The sequence below is a fragment of the Paroedura picta genome, chromosome 6, assembly GCF_049243985.1.
Source record: "Paroedura picta isolate Pp20150507F chromosome 6, Ppicta_v3.0, whole genome shotgun sequence".
Classification (NCBI taxonomy): domain Eukaryota; kingdom Metazoa; phylum Chordata; class Lepidosauria; order Squamata; family Gekkonidae; genus Paroedura; species Paroedura picta.
Window position 1 is genome coordinate 98,421,219 of NC_135374.1, and position 22,480 is coordinate 98,443,698.

At 42.2% G+C, this 22,480-nt stretch overlaps 1 protein-coding gene across 1 annotated transcript in view; it reads right to left on the reverse strand.

Moving 5' to 3' along the window:
* The window catches only part of PCCA (propionyl-CoA carboxylase subunit alpha), a 279,452-nt gene that overhangs the window by 207,675 nt on the left and 49,297 nt on the right, over positions 1-22,480 (reverse strand). Inside the window, exons 5-6 of the mRNA XM_077343823.1 lie at positions 22,172-22,285; positions 20,207-20,260 (exon numbers count right to left, since the gene is read on the reverse strand). Coding sequence (XP_077199938.1) covers positions 20,207-20,260; positions 22,172-22,285 — 168 coding nt within the window. The remainder of the gene's footprint in view (positions 1-20,206; positions 20,261-22,171; positions 22,286-22,480) is intronic.

A 22,480-nucleotide genomic window follows, 5' to 3' on the forward strand; every position in this document is an offset into this window, starting at 1 on the left:
AGGCCAAGAAAGTATACTCAAAAGCTGTAAACAAAAATAAATAAAATGTTTCAACATAAGCACTTTCAGTTCTGGTCATTTTTATGCTCCTTGTGATTGATCATAACAGCTTTCGGCTCTATACAATAAATGCTATAATTCATTGTTAGCACCGTTAGGGTTCAGTGGGACAGACCGAATGGTGACTGACATAGGACTGTGCCCGGCCTCTTTGTTAAAATTTCAAAATGTTAGGTACAATGCAACACACAATTTAATCACACACATTTTAAACACCTACAGCGAAATGAAATTGTTTCAAAGAAACTGGAATATTTAGTGTTTCTTGGCACCTTGACTCCTGTCATATCAATCTTTGGTTATATTTGGTGTCATGTACTGAAGAAAGTTGGGTTTTGCAGTGAAAAGATGGAAGGTGCCTTAGAACAACATTCACACATCTGTAGAGATGGGCTATAAAAAACCCAAAGGAAATGGAAATTCCATTTAATTTTGCCATGACTGTTAGAGACTGTTAGGATAAGATTTAATTTCCCAACTTGGTGCTCTAAAATCTTTATTTAAGCTTTTGAGATGGTTAGCCAACAAGCTTGGGGGCAAACCTGTGAGCCAAGCCATCCCAAATTTGACTGCAGGGAGAACCAATGCAGTCTTGGAATTGTCTCACAACACTGATACCTAAGGCAAACCCTGCCAGGTTGCACCCTGATGCTTCAAAATACAAATGTCTACTTACCTGTTCTAAGTATAGCATTAGCTAGCATTACATCTTTCAGTTGCTTCTGGCAAGTGTTCTCCCTCTAGTAATTTGGCTTCTGACTGGTTCTCAATTTCAAATAGAACTAAACTTCTATCTTAATAGAGACCTTCACCCTTAACAATTTTGCATGTGATTTGATTGCTTTGGGAAGGCATGCACAGACCCATGCAAACCAGAGTCATCCTGGTGCTAAAAACATAGAGCTGGCTGAGTAATATAGGAGAGCAGAAAGGAAGGGGGAGAAAAACCAACTCCTCTTCCTGTCTGGCTATTTTGGTGCCCAGGGCAAGGGGCAGAGTTTAGTGACATAGGATACGGGCACTGGTGACGCAGGGATTAGAGAGCCTCTTGTGGCGCAGAGTGGTAAGGCAGCAGTCATGCAGTCTGCCCATGAGGCTGGGAGTTCGATCCCAGCAGCCGGCTCAAGGTTGACTCAGCCTTCCATCCTTCCGAGGTTGGTAAAATGAGTACCTAGCTTGCTGGGGGGTAAACGGTAATGAGTGGGGAAGGCACTGGCAAACCGCCCCGTATTGAGTCTGCCATGAAAACGCTAGAGGGCGTCGCCCCAAGGATCAGACATGACCCGGTGCTTGCACAGGGGATACCTTTACCTTTACCTTAACGCAGGGGTTGGAATCATGCAGTGGCCCCCCCGGGGACCACATCCATACCTTGGCTCATCATGTTGCCCAATGTCCCACTGTAAGCACCAGTGGAGGGGTCACCCATAGGGGAGAGCATCAGGGGTGTGGGCGGAGAGCACCCAGGGCAGCAGGCCTCTGACAACCATCCATCATCACAGAGGAGCACCATGCCCTGCCTCAGGGACATGGTGTCTGGATTTGTCTGCCTAATACCAATCTCTGCCCAGAGGGGTGGGTGCTGCCATCCTCCACCCAAAGGAGCGGGGGGTAGCTCAGGCATAGAGGGGGGGAGAAGCAGCAGCAGCCCAGCCCCAGTGAATAGCCCATGGAGGGAGGGAGGGAGGGAGGGAGGGAAGAAGAAGAAGAAGAAGAAGAAGAAGAAGAAGAAGAAGAAGGAAGAAGGAAGAAGGAAGAAGGAAGAAGGAAGAAGGAAGAAGGAAGAAGGAAGAAGAAGGAGAAGGAGAAGGAGAAGGAGAAGGAGAAGGAGAAGAAGAAGAAGAAGAAGAAGAAGAAGAAGAGGGAGAGAGCACAGCCTGCCCCAATGAATTGACCTGATGCAGAAGTTGGGGGTGGACGACAAGAAGCATAGCCACCCAGTGAGTTGTCCTGGTACAGTCTGTTCCAATGAGTTTCCCTGGTGTAAAAGTTTGGGTGGAGGAATCACAGCCTGCTCCAGATGGTTGACCTTGTTTATAAGTTGGAAGGAAAGCACAACCTGCCCCAGTGATTTGTCCTGGTGTAGAAGTTGGGGGGGGAGTACAACCTGCCCTAGTGAATTGCCCTGGTGTAGAAGTTGGGGAAGGGGGAAGCAGAGTCAGCTCAATTGAGGTGCTGTCAACCAGCCCTTTCCTCCAGGAGAATTTATCTCTGTAGTCTGATGAAGAGCTGTCCTCCTTAGGGATCCCCAGGACCCCCCTGGAGGCTGGCATCCCTGTGGGGCACAAGGCCACAGAGTCCCCCCACCCGAGCAACCCTTTTATCCAGTGGGACGGATCTCTGTTGTCAGATGATGAGCTGTCATAGCAAAATTCCCCTCCAAAACATCCATTTTCCCTTTATAAGCTGATCTCTATAGTCTGTAGATGAACTCCAACTTCAGGAGGTTTCCTGAAGGTTGGTGATCCATGGGTTAGGAATGTTCCTTGATGTTCTGGATGTGGGTCCTCAAGATTCCTGGTGGGGGGGAAGGAGTAAAGTATCACAAATATCTGTGATATAAGAATTTTAAAGTGAGTATTATATTCCGTTTCCTGTGTATCTGATAGAACCATTTTTAATAGATATTGTCTTGTTGAATCTCAACAAGCTAAAAACAGATTTCAGTTTTGAATTCCCTAATGGTCTGTAAGGACCATTCACAAGTAGAAACAAAGTTTTTTCCAAAGAGGATTTGTAACATTTAGTGAAGGACCCCAAAACTAATATAGTTCTATCTCTCTGGATAAATTAGCAAAGGATGCATCCATTATATTCAGGCTGCATGAACAAGTCTGTCTGTGACAATAACAAGCCAGGAATTCCTCAGATTCACACTGTGGTTTATTTCCTTCCAACAAACCAGGACATTAAATAAGCAAGAGAACAAGCCAAAGTTTGTTGATTTCTCCATTTCACAACAATCTACAGTGCGTTCTGAACCAGGAAGTTACTGATTTCCCAGCTACTCTATTAAAAATGCAAGGTATTTGCTTCTCCTCTTTGAATCGGATTAGACTTTAAAGTTATTGTTCTCTTGTTGAATATTTTCCATGAGCTATTGTTTTCTGCAATAAAGATCTTGCACTCCACCGCAAAAATGAAACTTACTAATATTTGCAAACAAGATGAAAGAAGCATTATTCTTCCTTCCAACATAGACGTATGTATGGAGAAATTAATTCTAAATTTGCTTTTGAGAGTCTTTTGCATGCTGATTTATCCCAGTCCTAAAATATAGGGAATTTCCTGAGTTACACAGAGTGGCAGCATCTTTTCATGGATGAAAACCTGCAAACATTTGTCACAGACGACAAAAGTCTACACGAAGATCAACAGCCGGCGTGCTCTGACCATCTTTCCCGTGCTTTGCTGCCATTACATTCCCTTAAATTCATGCCATTTTTCTTTTGCACGTCGTGCGTGTCTTCAAATTAAGTACACGACAACAAGCTGGTACCAATCAGGAAGCGGAGAGGGAAATGAGTCCCAGAGCAAGAATTCACATGATCTCCTTGCTTTATAACTTGATCCCTGGGAGCTGTGAGGCAATCAAGCCCTTTGTTTCCTCAGTCCTCATAACAATCAGACTTTGCTTAATAGTTCAGATGGGGGAAGGAGACCAAGGACCCTTGTACTCCGCCTATTGTTTACTTGCTTTGTCTGTAGTATGGGGTAGTTTCATATTAAGGAAACCCGGCAGGATAAATGAATAAAGGGAGGACAACTGTAAAGGAAGGGGGGGGGAATAGAGATTTAAAGCAGGATTGCCTACCTGTAATAATTTTATAGACCTCATTAAAAAAAAAAATTCATACCGCTCCATGAACTGCTAATCAGTGATCTACTGGAAACTTCAGAACTGACTGAAAGGCTTGGCAGGGTACTTGGCTTTCAATTCTTCTACTCTGTTTATTCCCAATACAAGTATGTTCAACAGCCTTAAAAAGGGCCCTTGAACAGGAGCAGTCACTTAGCAATGAAATGTAAATTACTGACATGGGCTAAAACCTGGACTTGCCACTGCTAATGAGCACATTAAAAAAGGAAAAAAAATGCTCACTAGATTACTATAACCTTTTCACTTAACCCTGTGTATACTGAAAGCCACAATTCAGCATTATATCAAAGAGCTTGTAATGGAAGTGCTACACAGCGGCTTTTTAACTGTCGACTCAAGGTTAACCTGAAAAGCATAAGAGAACTGTTGGATGTTGATTGAAGTGGAGGTTCAGATCCAATGACACTACTCTTGTAAGCCACATAATTAAGTTTTACGTGGCTGCCAAGAAAGCTGCTATTTAAGGATGTAAGACCTGCCATGCGGTGTTATGCCTTTTGTCCATCAAAAGCAGCTTTCAGGTCTCCCAACAACAGAGAGACCGATGCCTCAGAGTTCACAAGCAGGGAGGGGGATGGCAACATTCATAGTCTGTTGAATTGCAACTGATAATGAGGCTCAAGACAATGAAACCACCTGGACTTAATCAAGACCTAGGTTTCCTCTTTCATTACCAATGTTGATTTCTGCCTACTAGCCTTCTACATATCATACCTAATACAGTCACACCTACATGAGCAGGCAGTGTGATGCAGCGGTAAAAAAGGCAAATGCCGTTTTGGGCTGTATCAACAGGGGCATCACATCAAAATCACAAGATGTCATAGTCCCATTGTATACGGCACTGGTCAGACCACACCTGGAGTACTGTGCGCAGTTCTGGAGGCCTCACTTCAAGAAGGACGTAGATAAAATTGAAAGGGTACAGAGGAGAGCAACGAAGATGATCTGGGGCCAAGGGACCAAGCCCTATGAAGATAGTTTGAGGGACTTGGGAATGTTCAGCCTGGAGAAAAGGAGGTTGAGAGGAGACATGATAGCCCTCTTTAAGTATTTGAAAGGTTGTCACTTGGAGGAGGGCAGGATGCTGTTTCCGTTGGCTGCAGAGGAGAGGACACACAGTAATGGGTTTAAACTTAAAGTACAACGATATAGGCTAGATATCAGGAAAAAGGTTTTCACAGTCAGAGTAGTTCAGCAGTGGAATAGGCTGCCTAAGGAGGTGGTGAGCTCCCCCTCACTGGCAGTCTTCAAGCAAAGGTTGGATACACACTTTTCTTGGATGCTTTAGGATGCTTAGGGCTGATCCTGCGTTGAGCAGGGGGTTGGTTTTGATGGCCTGTATGGCCCCTTCCAACTCTATGATTCTATGATTATTGTAATTCACCTGCTATTGTCATTTGCCTGCTAATATCATTCGGCATCTGAGATCACTCCACTTTCCAATGTATAGGACAGACGGACTCATATTCTAGATGTGTCGGAATAAGTGAGCAGTGACTTACAAAAGCTCATCCTCTGCCACAAATTAATAAAAAATTACATCTTTAAGGTGCTACTGGACTCTTGTTCTTTTCTGCTGCTTACAGACACTAACATGGCTATCCATCTTGATCTATTGCCATAGATTCTCAATATTTTTCTTTATGACCTCCACACAGTTGTATCTTCTGGACCCTGGGCCATCTCCAGGGTACTTTCTACTCGGCTTCTTCTGGTCACTATCCAAAGCAATTTGACTTCATTTGGTAGGCTTCCATTTTGACTTTTGGATTGCTTCATTTTTGAAAAAAAATTGGTGTTTATGAAACCAAAATCTAACTGAGAAGTTGTTAAAAAGTATGAAAAGCTCAACTGCACTTTCCCTGTCCCCAGCCCTCAACATAATTTAGGATTGTCAATCTCCTTTTATAGAATGTAAGACTATCATATCCATGACTATTGTGCTAGGGATCTTTGCTTCATAACCTAAATATCTATCACTGAACTGGAATGTAACCCAGCTGGCAGAATATTATACCCCAAATCCTACAAAGTAGTTATTTAAGTTTGAAAATTCTAAATAAAATAGCATAGTGATTAAAACGAATAACCAGTGATCCAAGAAATCACTTGGAAGCATAGGACAAGAGTTAACTGTCTGATCTTGGAAAAGCCACACTCTCAACTACAATCCACTTTCAACTTTAGTCTACCACCTATAATATACAAACCATATTAGCCCACCTTACAAGGTTGTTGGATGAATGACAACAAAGAAAGCATTTTGAACACTGAAAGTACTGCGTAATGCTACGTATGACTTTAGCAACCTCAACCAGAGGACATCTGCCTTGAAGATTCAGGAACTTTTTAATTTGGAATGCCTAGGAACAACTGAAGAACTATCTGATGTTGCATTCTACAGCTTGGGGTTTTAATTATTCAATTTTGTGTGTTTTAAAAATAACTATTTACTGTTTGTGGGCTGCCTTGGGTACCTTCAAGTAGAAAGGAAAGACAGAAGCCAAATATGATCCCAGAACTACTAGCAAGAGCTTACAAATTATCATCTCTTATGCATACTATATACAGAAGAATAGTAAGCATGCAGAACCAAAGTTTGCTCTCTTCAAAATGGGTGTCACAGGGGCAATACTCTCTCCCACACTTTTTAACATCTATATGTGCCCTCTGGCACAGCTGGTCTGAGGCTTTGGGCTCGGTTGTCATCAGTATGCTGATGACATTCAGCTCTATCTCTGGATGGATGGATGGATGGATGGATGGATGGATGGATGGATGGATGGATGGATGGATGGATGGATGGATGGATGGATGGATGGATGGACGGACTTCCCCCGGAAACATCTGCCAGTTTGGAAGCAGTGTCTGGATGGCTCAGGGAGAGTCGCCTGAAACTCAGCACATCCAAGATGGAGGTCCTGTGGCTGGGAAAAAGGGGGGCAGGATAAGGAAGCACACCTCCCCTGCCTGGATGGGATGTAGTTTACAGCTATTCATGTGGCCAGGAATCTGGGGTAATTGTTGATGCCTTCTTGTCTATGGAGGTTCAGATCATGAAGGTAGCCCAAACAATATTTTACCATCTAAGCCAACTTAGGCTACTAGCACCCTACCTGTCTTCAGAACACTTGGCCACAGTGATCCATGCAACAATCACTTCCAGATTAGACTTCTGTAACTTGGTCTACATGGGGCTTTCCCTTGTCTGTGACCCGGAAATTGCAGTTGGTACAAAATGCGGCCATTCTTAATCACTACACCAAGCTGGTACCTTATGCTAGTACCTCCACTTTCCCTTCCTAGAAGTACCAATTTCCCTCTGACTTCTGGGGACTATAAAGCAAGCTTTCTCTCACACATGTCTGAAGAAATCCTTACACCTGAATTCGCATTTCACTGGGCAGGGTTCCTCTTCTCCTTAGAGGAATTCTCCCCTCTGCTTTTGGCCTAAATTGGAAGTATCACTTTACTGCCCAAATCCCCTCAGCCAAAATATCTATCCCAGCTCTCCAGACACTGTATAAATCAGCTTCTAGCATTTAGTAATATTAACTAACATTTCTCCTCAGAGTAAATGTTTATCTAAGCACACACAGGTTCTGTCAGTATGCCAGTCAGACTCAGAATGATCTCCCTCCAGCACAAAGCTACAATATCAATTCCCTCTAAGCTGTTGCTAGCCATTCAAGAATGCTTGGTGCTGCCTGTCACTCAAGCTCTCTCTTAGTGAGGGATTTTAAACCTTCATTCGCTTTTTCTTTTGTTTTAGCACTAAGAACTATGACAGTGACTTGTTAGTTTAACTAACCACCTTAAATTATACAAAATACTATTGCATTAGATCTTATTGCTTTGAATCTGTACAGACACCCAGGTATCCACAGAAAGAACTAGATTCATACCTGCCCCGTTACAATAAAAAGCCAGTGTGGTATATAGCAGGGATAGTCAACCTGTGGTCCTCCAGATGTCCATGGACTACAATTCCCATGAGTCCCTGCCAGCATTTGCAGCCAGGGGCTCATGGGAATTGTTGTCCATGAACATCTGGAGGACCACATGTTGACTACCCCTGGTATACAGATTAAAGTGTTAGGTTAAGATATGGGAGGCTGCAGTTATTAAAGGCTTAGAAGTGCAGTAGGAACAGAGTAAAGGACTGTGAAGGGTTAATTCTTTACAGAAACAGAGAGCCTTGAGTGACAGGCTCCAAGAGATCTGATTGGTTAGCATCACCTGAGCAGAGAAAAATTTGAGAGCAGGATGCTGAGGAGAGAGTCAATCAGATTTCTGACTTGACTGAATTGAGTACTAACAGTCATATTTCTGCCTTGACAGAACTGAGTACTAACAGTCATATTTCTGCCTTGACTGGAGAGACTTTGATTACAGCCTTAGCTGACAACAGTTTAAACATAGAGAGGAGCCCTGGGAGAATATTGGCAAAGAAATTTGGGGAGTAGATGAAGACTCCCATTTGAGCCAAGGAAAGGGGATAGATCTTCTAGAGAGAGAAGAAAATTCCTTACCAAGTCAAACAGGAAGTTAGCTCTGAAGTGACTGGCCCAAGGCCACCCATGAGTTTCCATAACAAAGTGGGATTGAGTAAAACAGCCAACATATTATATTGTGACAGGGTGGGACAGCCAAAGTTTTTCAGCAAAGAAGAAAGCACTTTACTAGGACAGCTCTTTACTAGGAAAGCACTTTACTAGATCAGACAAGGAAATGAAAACCAAAGGAAAATCTAGCCTGTAAGGGAGTGAAGTGGATAGGGATCGTCATGCTCGTATTCAAATCTCTATTCTTCTATGAAAACTCATGGAGTGGCCTTGAGCTAGTCACAAACCCTCAACATAGCCAGCCACACAGGTTATATTTGGCAGAATAAAATGCCAAATGGGATATGGTAAAACACTTTGGATTCCCACTCAAGGGACAAGTCAGGTGTGAATGAAGAAGGGAAGTGGGAATCAATTCCAGTATTGGAAGGAGAGGTGTGTACAAGGGTAACTGATAGAGAAGAGACTAAGGGGGTATAGAGACCCTGAGTCATTCATGTTTACTGTTAAGAGAAAGTCTTCCTTGTTTTATACATCCCATCTAGTCTGGGCCAGCCTAAGGCATACAGATGTTTCAGATTGATCCTTATAGCAATTAATAAATCCATGTTTCTGGTATTAAAAAAAACATACCTATTTTTATGAAACTGAAGGAGAGACACATGAGTAAACTACACTAGATTTCTTAAAGGATGTAGGAATGTCATGCTTTTAGGCTCTGTCTTGGTTTGGAAGGATTGATCAGTGGGGGTGGCGGACATTAACAGTCTTTTAGCCATCAGTCCTTAAGCAGTCCAATAACTGCATTTTATTCAATCAATGCCCAAAATACTGAAAATGTATGTTCTGTGAAAACTGTTTCCAGCTTGTGTTTTTATATGAATTATGAAGAAAACATCATGCTGTTATTCAACATATATGCAATTAGGTTACACAGGAACTAACATTCTAGTTCAAGACAAAACTTTGCTTTGATCTCATTACTACAGATTTACAAAGACCACTACTTCCAACATGTAGATGATTACCATTAATCCCACCCTTCATTTTAAAAACTAGACCCAAAGTTACCAACCTCCAGTTGGGGCCTGGAGTTGTCCTAGAATTATCACTGCATATATCAGTTTTGCTGGAGGGGATGGAATCTTCTAAAGGTGGTTGCTATGACATCACATCCCTTCTCGGCTCCCACCCCTCCCCATACTCTGCGGTACACAGGAACCACCCCCAAACCTCCAGAAGTTCCCAGTCAGGATTTGGCAATCCTATCTAGTCAGTGTACTTTCTGAAACCTATACAAAAGTTGTGAGACTGAAAGTTTCATTAAAATTGCGATGCATTCAAGGTTACAAAGGGGGAAAGAGCACAGAATAATCCACCACTGCAAATACAGAAAAATGTTTGTGGTGAATAATATTGGCTATAAAATTATTTAAAGACAATCACACATGTTTGTTTGTGCCTTCACAAGTCTCTCAAATTACATTTCAAAGAGAGATGCTTCACAAAACAAGCCTGTGTCTGTATATGTAGCATGTGATAAGCATCCTTGGAGGCATTCACATAATTTTCTGTGTGGAAAAGCAAGTTCATCGTCTACAAATCGGCTCTAATACTTAAGAGCAAAAATTTAATTTTTTCCCCCAAAAGCTGTGGATTTTCTCAAACCACAGTGACATAAACTGTTATCTGCTACAATATGCACTTTAAAATACAGATGAATATGCAAGAATAAAATTATGTACGCATTACAATCAATTCAGCCAAGGATATTGTCACCGATCCCGTAATCCAAACCGCCCAAACCCACCAGATTGCTAGGAAGTGAGCCCAGAGTAGAATAATGATTGCAAAATTGCCAAGCTTGGCAGCCAAACAGCAACATAAAAGCTTAACAACAACATGAACAAATGCTTTTGTTTCATTGTTTTATATTTAGGGAATTTGCCAAGTAATGCCAGTTCCGGAACAGCCCAGTAGGAAAACCATTTGCTTAAGAATAAAGTACACCTTCTATTAAAGATCAAAAGATCCTGCTATTCTCCTCCTTTCCTCAAAGAGAAGCACTCCAAGACTTCTTTTAATTAATAAGTTAATTAATAATTTTAAATAAAGACTACACAATTCATTAGCCTTGACAAGCTACTGCTACAACCAGATTGGACACATTAACCACTGCTACCAACCTCAGTGAGGGGGCGAGGGGGGTTCAGCATGACATAGAAAGGGCTGGGCACCCACAAGAATAAGACTCTCATTTGGTTTATCTGAAAGCTACATAAGGTTTCGAACTTCAAGAGCAAGCACATTTTTTCTTCTTTGAATAGAAGGTGACATTTATTTATCTTTTACATTTTTATGCCACCCCATGGATCTGTCCTGAGGCCTGTGTTGTTCAACATATTTATTAATGATTTGGATGAGGGATTAGAGGGAGTACTAATCAAATTTGCACAAAATACTAAACTAGGAGAGGTAGCAAAAACAACAGAAGACCAAATGAGAATACAGGATGATCTTGATAGGCTCGAGAACTGGGCTAAACTAAATAAAATGAAATTCAATGGAGACAAATGTAAAATTCTGCATTTAGGTAGGGAAAACCATTTACACCAATATAGGGCGAGGGAGACTTGTCTTGGCAGCAGTATGTGCGAAAAGGATCTAGGAGCGAAAAAGATCTAGACCATACATTAAACATGATTTAGCAGTGTGATTCGGTGGCTAAAAAGGCAAATGGGATTTTGGGCTGTATCAAACGGAGTATAGTGTCCAGATCAAGGGGGGTGATGGTACCGCTGTACTCTGCTCTGGTTTGCCCTCACTTGGAGTACTGTGTTCAGTTTTGGCACCCCAGTTGAAGAGAGATGTAGACAAACTGGAGCGTGTCCAGAGGAGGGCAACAAAGATGGTGAGGGGTTTGGAGACCAAGACGTATGAGGAAAAGTTGGGGGAGCTTGGTCTGTTTAGCCTGGAGAGGAAACGACTGAGAGGGGATCTGATAAACATCTTAAACTATTTAAAAGGCAGCCATGTAGAGCAGTGGTCTCCAACCTTTTTATCATTGGGGACCACTCAACGCCGGGGACCACTCACCGGGGACCACTCAACGCCTTTTACTGAGGCCTGGTGGGGGGGGGGTAGATTATTCCTCTACTCTCAACCACTGCCCTGCTCTCTGATCGCTATGGTAATGTTTAAACATCCCTTCAAAACAAGATACAGACACGCCACAACAATGAAGTGTGTTGTAAAGGGCTGGGCGGGATGAAGTAAAGGGCTGGGGGGGGGGGAGAAGGCGTCCTTCGGGGCCCACCTTCAATTAGTCGAAGGACCACATGTGGTCCGCAGCCCACAGGTTGGGGATCGATAATGTAGAGGATGGAGCAAAGTTGTTCTCTCTTGACCTAGAGGGACAGACCAGAACCAATGGGATGAAATTAATTCAAAAGAAATTCCATCTAAACATCCAAAAGAAGTTCCTGACAGAGCGGTCTCTCAGTGGAACAGGCTTCCTCAGGAGGTGGTGGATTCTCCATCTTTGGAGATTTTTAAACAGAGGCTGGATAGCCGTCTGACAGAGAGGCTGATTCTGTGTAGGTTCAAGGAGGTGGGAGGTTACAGTGGATGAGCGATAGGATTGTGAATGTCCTGCATGGTGCAAGGGGTTGGACTAGATGACCCAGGAGGTCCCTTCCAACTCTATTATTTTATGATTCTACCCTTCCCGGTGGGCTCAGGGTGGCTTACAGCATCCATCCAGCACAACTGAACAATTAAAAACACATTAAAACATTATTAGTTATTAAAACCGATTTATTTTAAAACACAGGGGCTCAACATTATTTCTCAGGTAGGAAGGAGGGGAAATAAAGTGCTGGGGTGGAATAAACTATATGGCACCCGGATATCATTGTCTACATAGGGAGGCCAGTTATTGTCGGTATTAGCTCATTAAAGCTGTGCTGACCAAGACAAGCAGGCACACCCCTCCGGCATCCAGGACACTGAACAAATGGCTTACAGGTCGGATTACATAGGAGAAGCCAAATAACAGGAATCGTCACTCTCTTTTTCTTTTAACATGTTCGTTATAACTGACTTCCAAATAGAAGCCCCAAGAAAACAGTCCTTTGAATCACTGTGCCCCAAGACAGCAACATTTGGATATAAAAAAAAGACACATAAATTTGAGATATGCTCCCTTTTCACTTGCAACAGAGCAACTCATGATAAGAGAATGGCCAGTTACCAAAATACCATCTTAATTTGCTTTGTAACCAGTACACGAGGCACTCTGGAATGATTCTTATATCATAAATGGCCTTGGAGCACAGCCTGTCCACATATTTGTACATATCTAACAACAGGGAAATGATATAAATAACAGACGAAAGTGCCAAGGGTGGGGCCATGGCTCATCTGCTTTGCATGCAAAAGGTCCTAGTTTCCATCCCTGGTATCTCCAGTTGAAAAGGTCAAGAAGCAGTATGAAAGGCCTCTGCCTGAGACCCAAGAGAGCCACTGCCAGCCAGCATAGCTAGGGCAGTTTCACTTGCGCTAATGAGCACAGCTTATCACATCATGCTCATATTACATAATATGGACCAGCAAGCCCGTGTTGGGCAGATACCAACATTAATAACCCTCTAACACAATCTGCACAGTCATTAGCTCATTATTCCACTCACTTCCTGTTCTCCCCAATCTCACTGGGTAGACAGAGAAAAGAATACCCAGGGCAGAAAAAAAAATTCAAACTGACAAGCAGCTCAGGTATAGCACAATGCTCCTTTGTTTTTGTTGGTGTGTATATTTGGCTCGTGTGCATCTGTAAACCAATCTACACTTTCTTTTCCTGCACACAGCATGTTCTCTGTAATATCCTTTAAAATAAAGCTACCTAACAATGTAAGTTTGCAGACCTGGCAACTTTCAGATCTCTTTTATGCAGCAAATTACTAGGTACTGGAAAGAGTGCCAAATTTAAATCACATTTTGATTTTTGATTAAAAAAAACAGTTAAGATATGCCTTGATGACACTTGGCTTAAGATACACACGCCTCTGGAAGCAGGTATACCTCTGGAGTCATCTTCGAGTAAGGGATGGGAATCATAGTGTATTGCCATGTTGAGATGATTGTTGACCCCCTATGCAAAATTCCTCAGTGCAGCAGTACTGCTAAAAACAAGAAAATGGCAAGGCATGCCAAAGGCATTCCAGACGTCGTGTGCAATGAAAGTGACTTGGTGTACTGCAATTCAAGCATTCATGTTTGCAAAGTCAATAGAGGTTTGGCACAAGACCACAAGGTGAGTCCATAACAGCTTAAGCAGCCTACATGTGCTGACTGACAGGAGGGCTGGATTCTCAATTCCCCGCCCACAGAGCTAATGAATAAAGAGGAATAAGGCAAGTGAGGGTGGGAACAATCAGTGAATTGGGGTGCATGAGAAGGTGATGTCTGTAAGATGTCTACAAGATGACGGAGACCACCACCAAGCTAGGGTCGGAATCAAGGAAGGGAGGGAGACATAAATGAAGAAGCTTAGAGAAATACTAAGGCTAGACATGTAAGGAGAACAGGGAACAGAGAGAAGGAATTTCTGGAGCCCACCTAGATCAGAAGCCCCACAAAGGGGTAAGAAACACGGAAATTAAGGAACAGAAACAGGGTTTAGAAAAATTTGAAAATGGGCACCAAAGGGGCAGAAATGAAAGAGAACAAAAAGGGACACACAAAGTTTTGGGGATCTGCAACTAAAGCCACACCACTGGTGCTCTGCTAACTTGGATGTAAACAGCCGTTAACGCATATGTGCAATTATACTGATCTATCATGCACAAGTTGGCACTGCTTTAATATATTTTATAGCCTTTCCATACAGTTGTTCCTTCATGAAGTAGCTGCACCATCCTTGCTGTTCTGTTGCACAGGGTTCTGACATCTTACATAAGGCTGGCGCTTCTGTTGTGAGGATATTTAATTTCCCTAGTTCCGTAGAGTGCAGTGTTTTCTTCTGTGGAATATGCAAGTTATTCCCCCAGCTAGCATGGGTGCAGACGACTTAAAGTGCTGCGCAGACTGTGATCATGTAAGGATCACATCCACAGAGATATCTACAATATCTCTAGTGACCTGTGACATAAACCCTCATGTCTCCTCTTGATGCCATTGGGATTCCTAGGGGGTTTTTGCACGCCTTCAAAATAGCACAATGGTTGCCAATTGAAAACGCTACTGATTTGCTGTTATGCACAACGTCGTCGACAATCTGCCACACACCTGAAACCAATCTGCAAAAAGCGCTTCCTTGTAGCGCTTTCAGGGAAATCCCCAAAAGTGGATTCAACCTCCGGAAAGCGATACACTCCTGCAACCAATCTGCAACACTAGCAAAAAAGACCTGTGCGTTAACATTGTTGCGGTTTCTACAAAGTCCCTCCCCCTAGCTCTCTTCTCTGATCTTCCGGCGAAGCGATCACCATTTTTTTTTTCTCCGAGCAAGCGGGGATAAACGCACCAGCGAGCCTCTTTCAGTTTAGAGGCTTCCCCGGCTTCAGTCCCTCCCCTTCAGTCACTAAGCACAAAGAACAGAGAAGCCCGTTTGCTGATGTATTTTCCCTTTATTTTTTACACATTCATTCAGCCGAAAATCGGGCCCGTGAGAGGGGGGGGGATTTTTTTTTTCACTCGGAGGGAGCGTGGCAACGATCAAACGACAGCTCAAACACACCAGGCAGCTGGATGGGTCTCTCCGTTGCAACGAATTAACACAGATTCGTTGCAATGGGTCTGTTTTTTTTTTTTTTTAAACCTTTCTTAAAGGGAAAGGGGCTGTTTGGGAGCATGCTAACGGCTGCCCATTGGCTGCTTGACGGCCAGGGGCGGGACGAGCTCGGCAATAGCGCTTCCTTTCTAGCGATTTCTGCCGAGACCGGAAGCCTGTGGGAAACGCTACAAAACGCAACTGGATTCCACTACAAAGGCAGGTATGCATAACGACGAATTCCACTATTTTAAATGGCGATTTTTCATTCAGTGACCAATTTGCTACAAAGATCCCGGTGCGTAAAGCCCCTTACTATTGTTGAGCACATCTGATTGCTTTTCCAAAAATAAAATACTCAAAGAAATGTCTGTACTAAGATATTAGAATTCAAGAACTGCTTTGGCCTCACTTGGAGTACTGTGTTCAGTTTTGGCCATCCCAGCTGAAGAGGGATCAACTGGAGCGTGCCCAGAGGAGGGCAACAAAGATGGTGAGGGGTTTGGAGACCAAGACGTATGAAGAAAGGTTGGGGGAGCTTGGTCTGCGTAGCCTGGAGAGGAGACGACTGAGAGGGGATTTGATAACCATCTTCAAGTATTTAAAAGGCTGCCAGATGGAAGATGGAGCAGAATTGTTCTCTCTTGCCCCGGAGGGAGGGGCCAGAACCAATGGGATGAAAGTTTGGTGTAGTGGTTAGGACAGCAGACTTCTAATCTGGCATGGCAGGTTCGATTCTGCACTCCCCCACGCGCAGCCAGCTGGGTGACCTTGGGCTCGCCACGGCACTGATAAAATTGTTCTGACCGAGCAGTGATATCAGCACTCTCTCAGCCTCACCCACCTCACAGGGTGTCTTTTGTGGGGAGAGGAAAGGGAAGGTGACTGTAAGCCGCTTTGAGCCTCCTTCGGGGAGAGAAAAGCGGCATATAAGAACCAACTCTTCTTTTTCTTCTTCTTCTTCTAATTCAAAAGAAATTGTGTCTCAACATCCGGAAGAAATTCCTGACAGATCGGTTTCTCAGTGGAACAGGCTTCCTTGGGAGATGGTGGGTTCTCCATTTTTGGAAATTTTTAAACAGAGGCTGGATAGCCATCTGACGGAGAGGCTGATTCTGTGGAGGCTTAAGGGGGTGGCAGGTTACAGTGGATGAGTGATAGGGATGTGAGTGCCCTGCATAGTGCAGAGCTGCAAAGAAATGGGCGGTATAGAAATCTAAATAAATATAGAAATCTAAATAAATAGGGGGTTGGACAAGATGACCCAAGAGGTCCCTTCCAACTCTATTATTGTATGATTCTATGATTCTATAAGCTTTCAGTGCAAATATGTGGCTCCTGTTTAAAGCTTGTATTGAGTCTGCCAAGAAAACTCTAGAGGGCGTCACCCCAAGGGTCAGATATGACTCGGTGCTTGCACAGGGGATACCTTTACCTTTATGCCTTCTCTGAAGTTAACATGCATGCTTTGAAAGTATTCATCTGAGAACACAACCAATTTCAGCTAGCACCAAAGGAAGAGATGCAAGAGCAGCAGTCAGAAGCTATGACAGGGGTAGGAAACACTTGAATTAGCCTTGGCACGGCCATCAGCCAAAAGATAAGAGAGTCATACTGCAAACCAGGAGAGTGGTAGGAGTAGTGGTTGCGAATTCCACCTGCACCCTTCTTCCTACCCACCCCTCTAGGAGCTGTTTACTAGGGGGAATTGAGAATAGTGAGGGAGTTTTTTCCGTCATATCTTCTTCTTTTTGGATTAATGAATTGTGCTGTTTTATGTCTGGGGTTTTAATGAGGGTTTTATGGGGGTTTTATTCAGACATATATAAACCACCACAAGCTGTCTGGGAGTGGTGGGTAATAAATCGAGTGAGTGAGTGAGTGAGTGAGTGAGTGAGTGAGTGAGTGAGTGAGTGAGTGAATGAATGAATGAATGAATGAATGAATGAATGAATGAATGAATGAATGATAAACAACAAACGTGAAGGTAAGTGCTCAAGCCAACAGCTCCCTATAACCCTCTGAAGCACCACAGGAAATAGGAGGGGCTCTTTTTCTTTCATTCAGCCACCCCTGCCGCAGCTTTAATCTACCTATGTACACTTTTTAAAAAAACAGGTGATAGGGGATGTGTATGTGACAGCATCTGGAACTACCCACAGTTTCCACCCAACCTTGGATGAATCCTCATTTTAACATCCATCTGGCAGATAGGGCTTGCACCCGCACTACCAGGATTCTACAACAGCATGTAGGTACGGTTCTTCTGCCTTTTTCAAGGACATTTTTCTGCATGTCCAGGATACAATTGTAGCTGGTCCTTTTTTGGTACCTTAGCGACCAGCATCCAACCACTTCAGAATTAGAGGGGGAATGGCCAGGTCTGAATGAATGACAAGGACCTGAATGACACAACTGGAAATCAGTGCCTGAAAGAAAATTTCTGAAATTATATCAGGCACTGAGATTACATGGAAAACTGGAACACTGTAGGTCTGGTCAAACCAACTTCCTTTGCTTGCGAAGGCAGCAAAGTAGATTAAACAAGGGGGGGTTAAATTTCTCCTATATTGTGTATCTTTTAAAAAATATATTGGATTAAAATTAATGTACGATTCTTCACATCTCACAAAAATTAATGACCTCCTGACAAGTACAATGAATTAAAGCCTACTGGTCTATGTAAAAGAGAACAAAAAATGAAAACATAGTTAACCTCAAATGCAAACATTTTAAATATGATTCAACAAGTTTTTTACTGGAACAAATTATGCACATTTATTACTAATTATCCAACAGCATTTGGATTAAGAAGTACAGTAATTTAGTTTCAAGCCAATATGTTTTAATTGTCATGGGAACCAATTAATCAGTATTTCCTAAACTAGAGTTCATATTAAAGCCAACGATTTAAATCAAGCTCCCACTTCTACAATTCACATCTGTTTTTTTTTACTCCTGATTATTAAAATTATGATTTCAAAATGCACACTGAAGAGTCTTTGGAGACTCCTCTCATACAAAATGGAACATGTTTATATATTACACAACACAACTTATTGAGATACTTGAGACTCCTCTCAACATCTTGATTTTATTTTCACTTTTTATGGTATTATCTGTTATTTCTGTATGTCTGTTCCTTCTTTAAAAACTGAACGGTAAAAATATTTTATTGAGCTTTACAGTTTTAAAGTTTCATGCTATTCCACTCACAGCCAAGGTCCAGACAACTTTATGTATACATAGTAATTATTTCATCTTATGGGGTGAAGGCTTCCCAATTCTCCTTCCATCCTGGTAACACAGTGAATTCTGCCCTGACAGTGAGTTTGGGAGTAGCCCTTTATGCTAGTGCAGTCTAACAGTCTGAAGGGGGCTAGCCCAGAACAGTCCCACTGCATACTTAATACCACTGGTGTCTAGGCCCTAATTTATTTACAATATTTGCTGGCGTATAAGACTACTTTTTCCCCCTGAAAAACATGCCTCCAAGTGGGGGGGTCGTCCTATACGCCGGGTGCACTTCAGTTGGGATAGACATAGCTGCCCATAGTGGCCCATAGTACTGTAATGTAATGTAACAAACTCTATATTTTGAGTGGAAATGTTGGGGGGTCGTCTTATACGCCAGTCGTCTTATACGCCGGCAAATATTTATTGCCTTTTTATACCACCCTCCCTTGTGGCTCAAGGGGGTTCACAGAAAACATGAATCCAAGATGACAAATACAACACACCTCAGTAACTGCATCAACATCACCAACACTGAGCATTTAATTATTCACTCTTTATAATGGTAAGCACCAACAAGATCTTGAATATAAGTATCTGCTTAAAAGCATTATGAATGTATTTCTAAAATCAACTGTCATAATACATAGATTAATATAAAATATGCTTATAGCAATGCTGAGCTTTAAATATTCGGACACAGCTTTCTCAAGGGACTGTTATTTGATCAGAAAAGCAAACTAATTCATGACTTTAAAGCAATTCATTAAAGTTAAACGAAGCAAAATTTGTTTAATATTTACACACTACCTTTCAATCAAATCTACAAAGCAAATACAATTTTCAACCCTTTCTGTTCACGAGAGAACTACCACATGCAGTAAAATATCCAACACGGTTTTAATTACACCTTTATGCATGTTGGAACTAAAAGTCTGTTTCAATTTTCTTTTTCACTGTGTGGTCAAGCAGAGGAGTTTTTTTTTTTTTGTACCTTGCTTTTTACTCCCCAAAGAAGTCTCAGCGCAGCTAATAATTGCCTATTCTTCCTCTCTCCACAACAGACACCCTGTGAGGTAGGTGAGACTGAGAGAGCTCTGAGAACTGTCACTGGCCCAAGGTCACCCAGCTGGCTGCATGTGGAGGAGAAGTAGGAAATCAAACTTGGTGCACCAGATTAGAGGCTGCCACTGTTAACTACTACACCAAGCTGGCTCTCAAAGAGAAAAGGAGTCAGTGGCTTACATGCCAACTTCAAGGGCCTTCATAAATTCTTCTGCATCTATCTCTTTTGTCACCAAATAATAATTAAATGGAAAGAGGAACAGAAATTTAATGTGCGATTGAATCCATAAAAAATGAATCAGACTGGTTCAACACTGAAGTTTTTAAAGTACACCCTACAATACACCAAGCCTAAGGTGATTAGATTTCAACATTGGTAAAGCTGGACACCATTGACTGGAGGGGGGGTTCTTGATTAAAAATTTGGTCTATATGGAGCAACAAAAAATTTAATAGAATGCATAGAACACAAAAATAGTATTGTAATATATATTTTTTAAATTTCAACATAAGTACAATTTGCCAGGTGCCCCCAGATGTCCCTCCAAAAATGGGACAATCTGGTCACCTTACAAGCCACACTCTCCTCAGGAATGGAAAGCTTTAGACATCAACCACAAAACTTACCAGACGCCTTGAAAATTCTTTATTTTCTGAAAGAAATCCATATCCTGGGTGGACCTTTAAATACAAAAAGCCAGGGAGTTTAAACATCTGCAACGTGGGTTCAAACAATATCCTATCAAGTAATTAAATCTGAAGGCGATACATTTGCTTGTAGTTATGACAGGCGAGTCAATGTTCATGAATCACTCTCTTCCCAGCAGGACAGCTAACTACCCCAGATAACGAATCACATTTTTTAGTAAGAAATACTGTCTCTTCCCATCCTCTGTCTGATGAAGAGTTCTGTGTAACTGACAAGCTTACAGCCACTAAACACAACAGACACTGCTTCGGTCCTTCATCTTTTAATCCTGGTTTTAAACATAAGGTGCTGGCGGATTTTTTATAACTGAATTTAAAACAAAAACAGCTTTAGGAATTCAGGACTCCACATGCTTTTAGTCAGAAAAAGCCAGGTTGTTGGCACACACGTCTGCCAACATCAGGTGCTTTCCAAGGCCACAGATCTCTGGTATGTTGATACGGCCCATACAGGTGCCAACAACCTGGTTTATATTGTGATGCTCAACAGATCTCTCTGGAAGGAACCCAACCCAATCAGCCCTATTAAACAGACTATTCAAGAACGTTACAGAGAAAGGTTGATTCATTTCATTTCTCCCCGTTTTTGGTTTCTCTTCTATTCACACCAAACAAAAACATTTAAGAATTTCTCTCTGTGTCATCTGCTTACATTCCCACCTTTTACAGTGATGCTTCTGTCTGGAACGTTAACCTGACCTAGAGTTTAACAACACAGCTAGTAGTACTGCCATAACTCATGGTATAGACCGAAATTCATATGGCATAGAAAAGAAATTGTAAGCCCCCAAAAAAGTGAAGCACCCAGTATGCAGTTCTCTTTTACAAAGAACATGTTTGTAATCACACAACACAGTAATGTGGGAGGGGGGAATAATTTCATCATTTTTAATCGTATGTAAACTCACAGCTAAGGAAATATATATGGAAGGCTAAGGATGAGAGCCTGAACTATTTTCATCTATTAATTTTTTTTAACAGTGTAAACATCTGCAGTGTCTGTTAGCTAATTAATGTTGTTTGCCATTTTTCCTCTCCCCTTTCTCTCCCTTCCCCCTCTCTTCAAATGCACCACACTGAAACATTTATTTCAAAAGAAATGATAATGCTAATTGAGACACTCCAGGATAATTGCTGGTTTTGATCGACTCCCCATCCATCGAATTTTATTTAAAGATGATTCTGCATTCAGCAGTTCTGAACAGCCCAATTGCCTTCGCTGGTGCAGCCCCACCCCACCAGTCCCCAAAAACATTCTTTTCATCATTTTCTTTAAAACAGCAATCCATTATTTTATAAAGTACAATTCTTTGACCCAATCTAAAATGAGGAGGAAAACAACCCATCTAAACCGAGGTAACGTTTGCCAGCAACATGAAACGCTGAAAAATAATTACTGGGTGTGCCGTTTACCTTTATGCAAGTATTTATTGTGTGCACAAACACACATTAATTAAAAAAAACAAAAACTGGATTGAAAAGCAAACACAAAAACAAATATCTCTATATTATAAAAGACCTCTAGGAGGAAGAGGGGGAAAAAAGAGGCTGTGGCACAGAAAGGGTTAGTGCTCTAAACTAATTGGGATTTTTTTCCCCCCCAGCAAATTTGGAAATGAACTGAAGCTGCTCCCTGGTGTGAAAGCTGAATCTAGAAGCCACCTGCAGGATCAGCGACCGGCACTGCCAGATGCTACAAAAGCCTTTGATTTCCAGTAGCGATTTCGGCCACATTTAACTCATGTGACATGAACTAAACTGGAATAGCATATTCAATCATTTCCTTCCCCCCCCCTTGCCTTTTTTTATCTTTAAATACAGACTCTAGCTTCTCTGCTTTCTATATATGAAACAGCTGCAGAGGAGAGACTCATTCAGACTCACAGCTTGGGCCCGGGTTTTTTTAATGGCTTCCATGATAGCATCCATGTTGAGGTAGCTTTTACTAGTGGGAGCTGGGCCAACACAGACTGCTTCGTCCGCCATTTTCACGTGGACCTGAAAAGACAAAATGTCTACGTTTTAAACACATCCGCACCCAGCAAAGGTTGATCGGCGCCACCTCCCCTTTAGAGAAACACCCCCAACATACCATCATTTAAAAAAATGAATCTTGCGTTATAGCCTCTTCTAAAATACTGCTTGGGTTCAAATAAACACAGATATAATCTTATAATAAAAACAACAGACCCT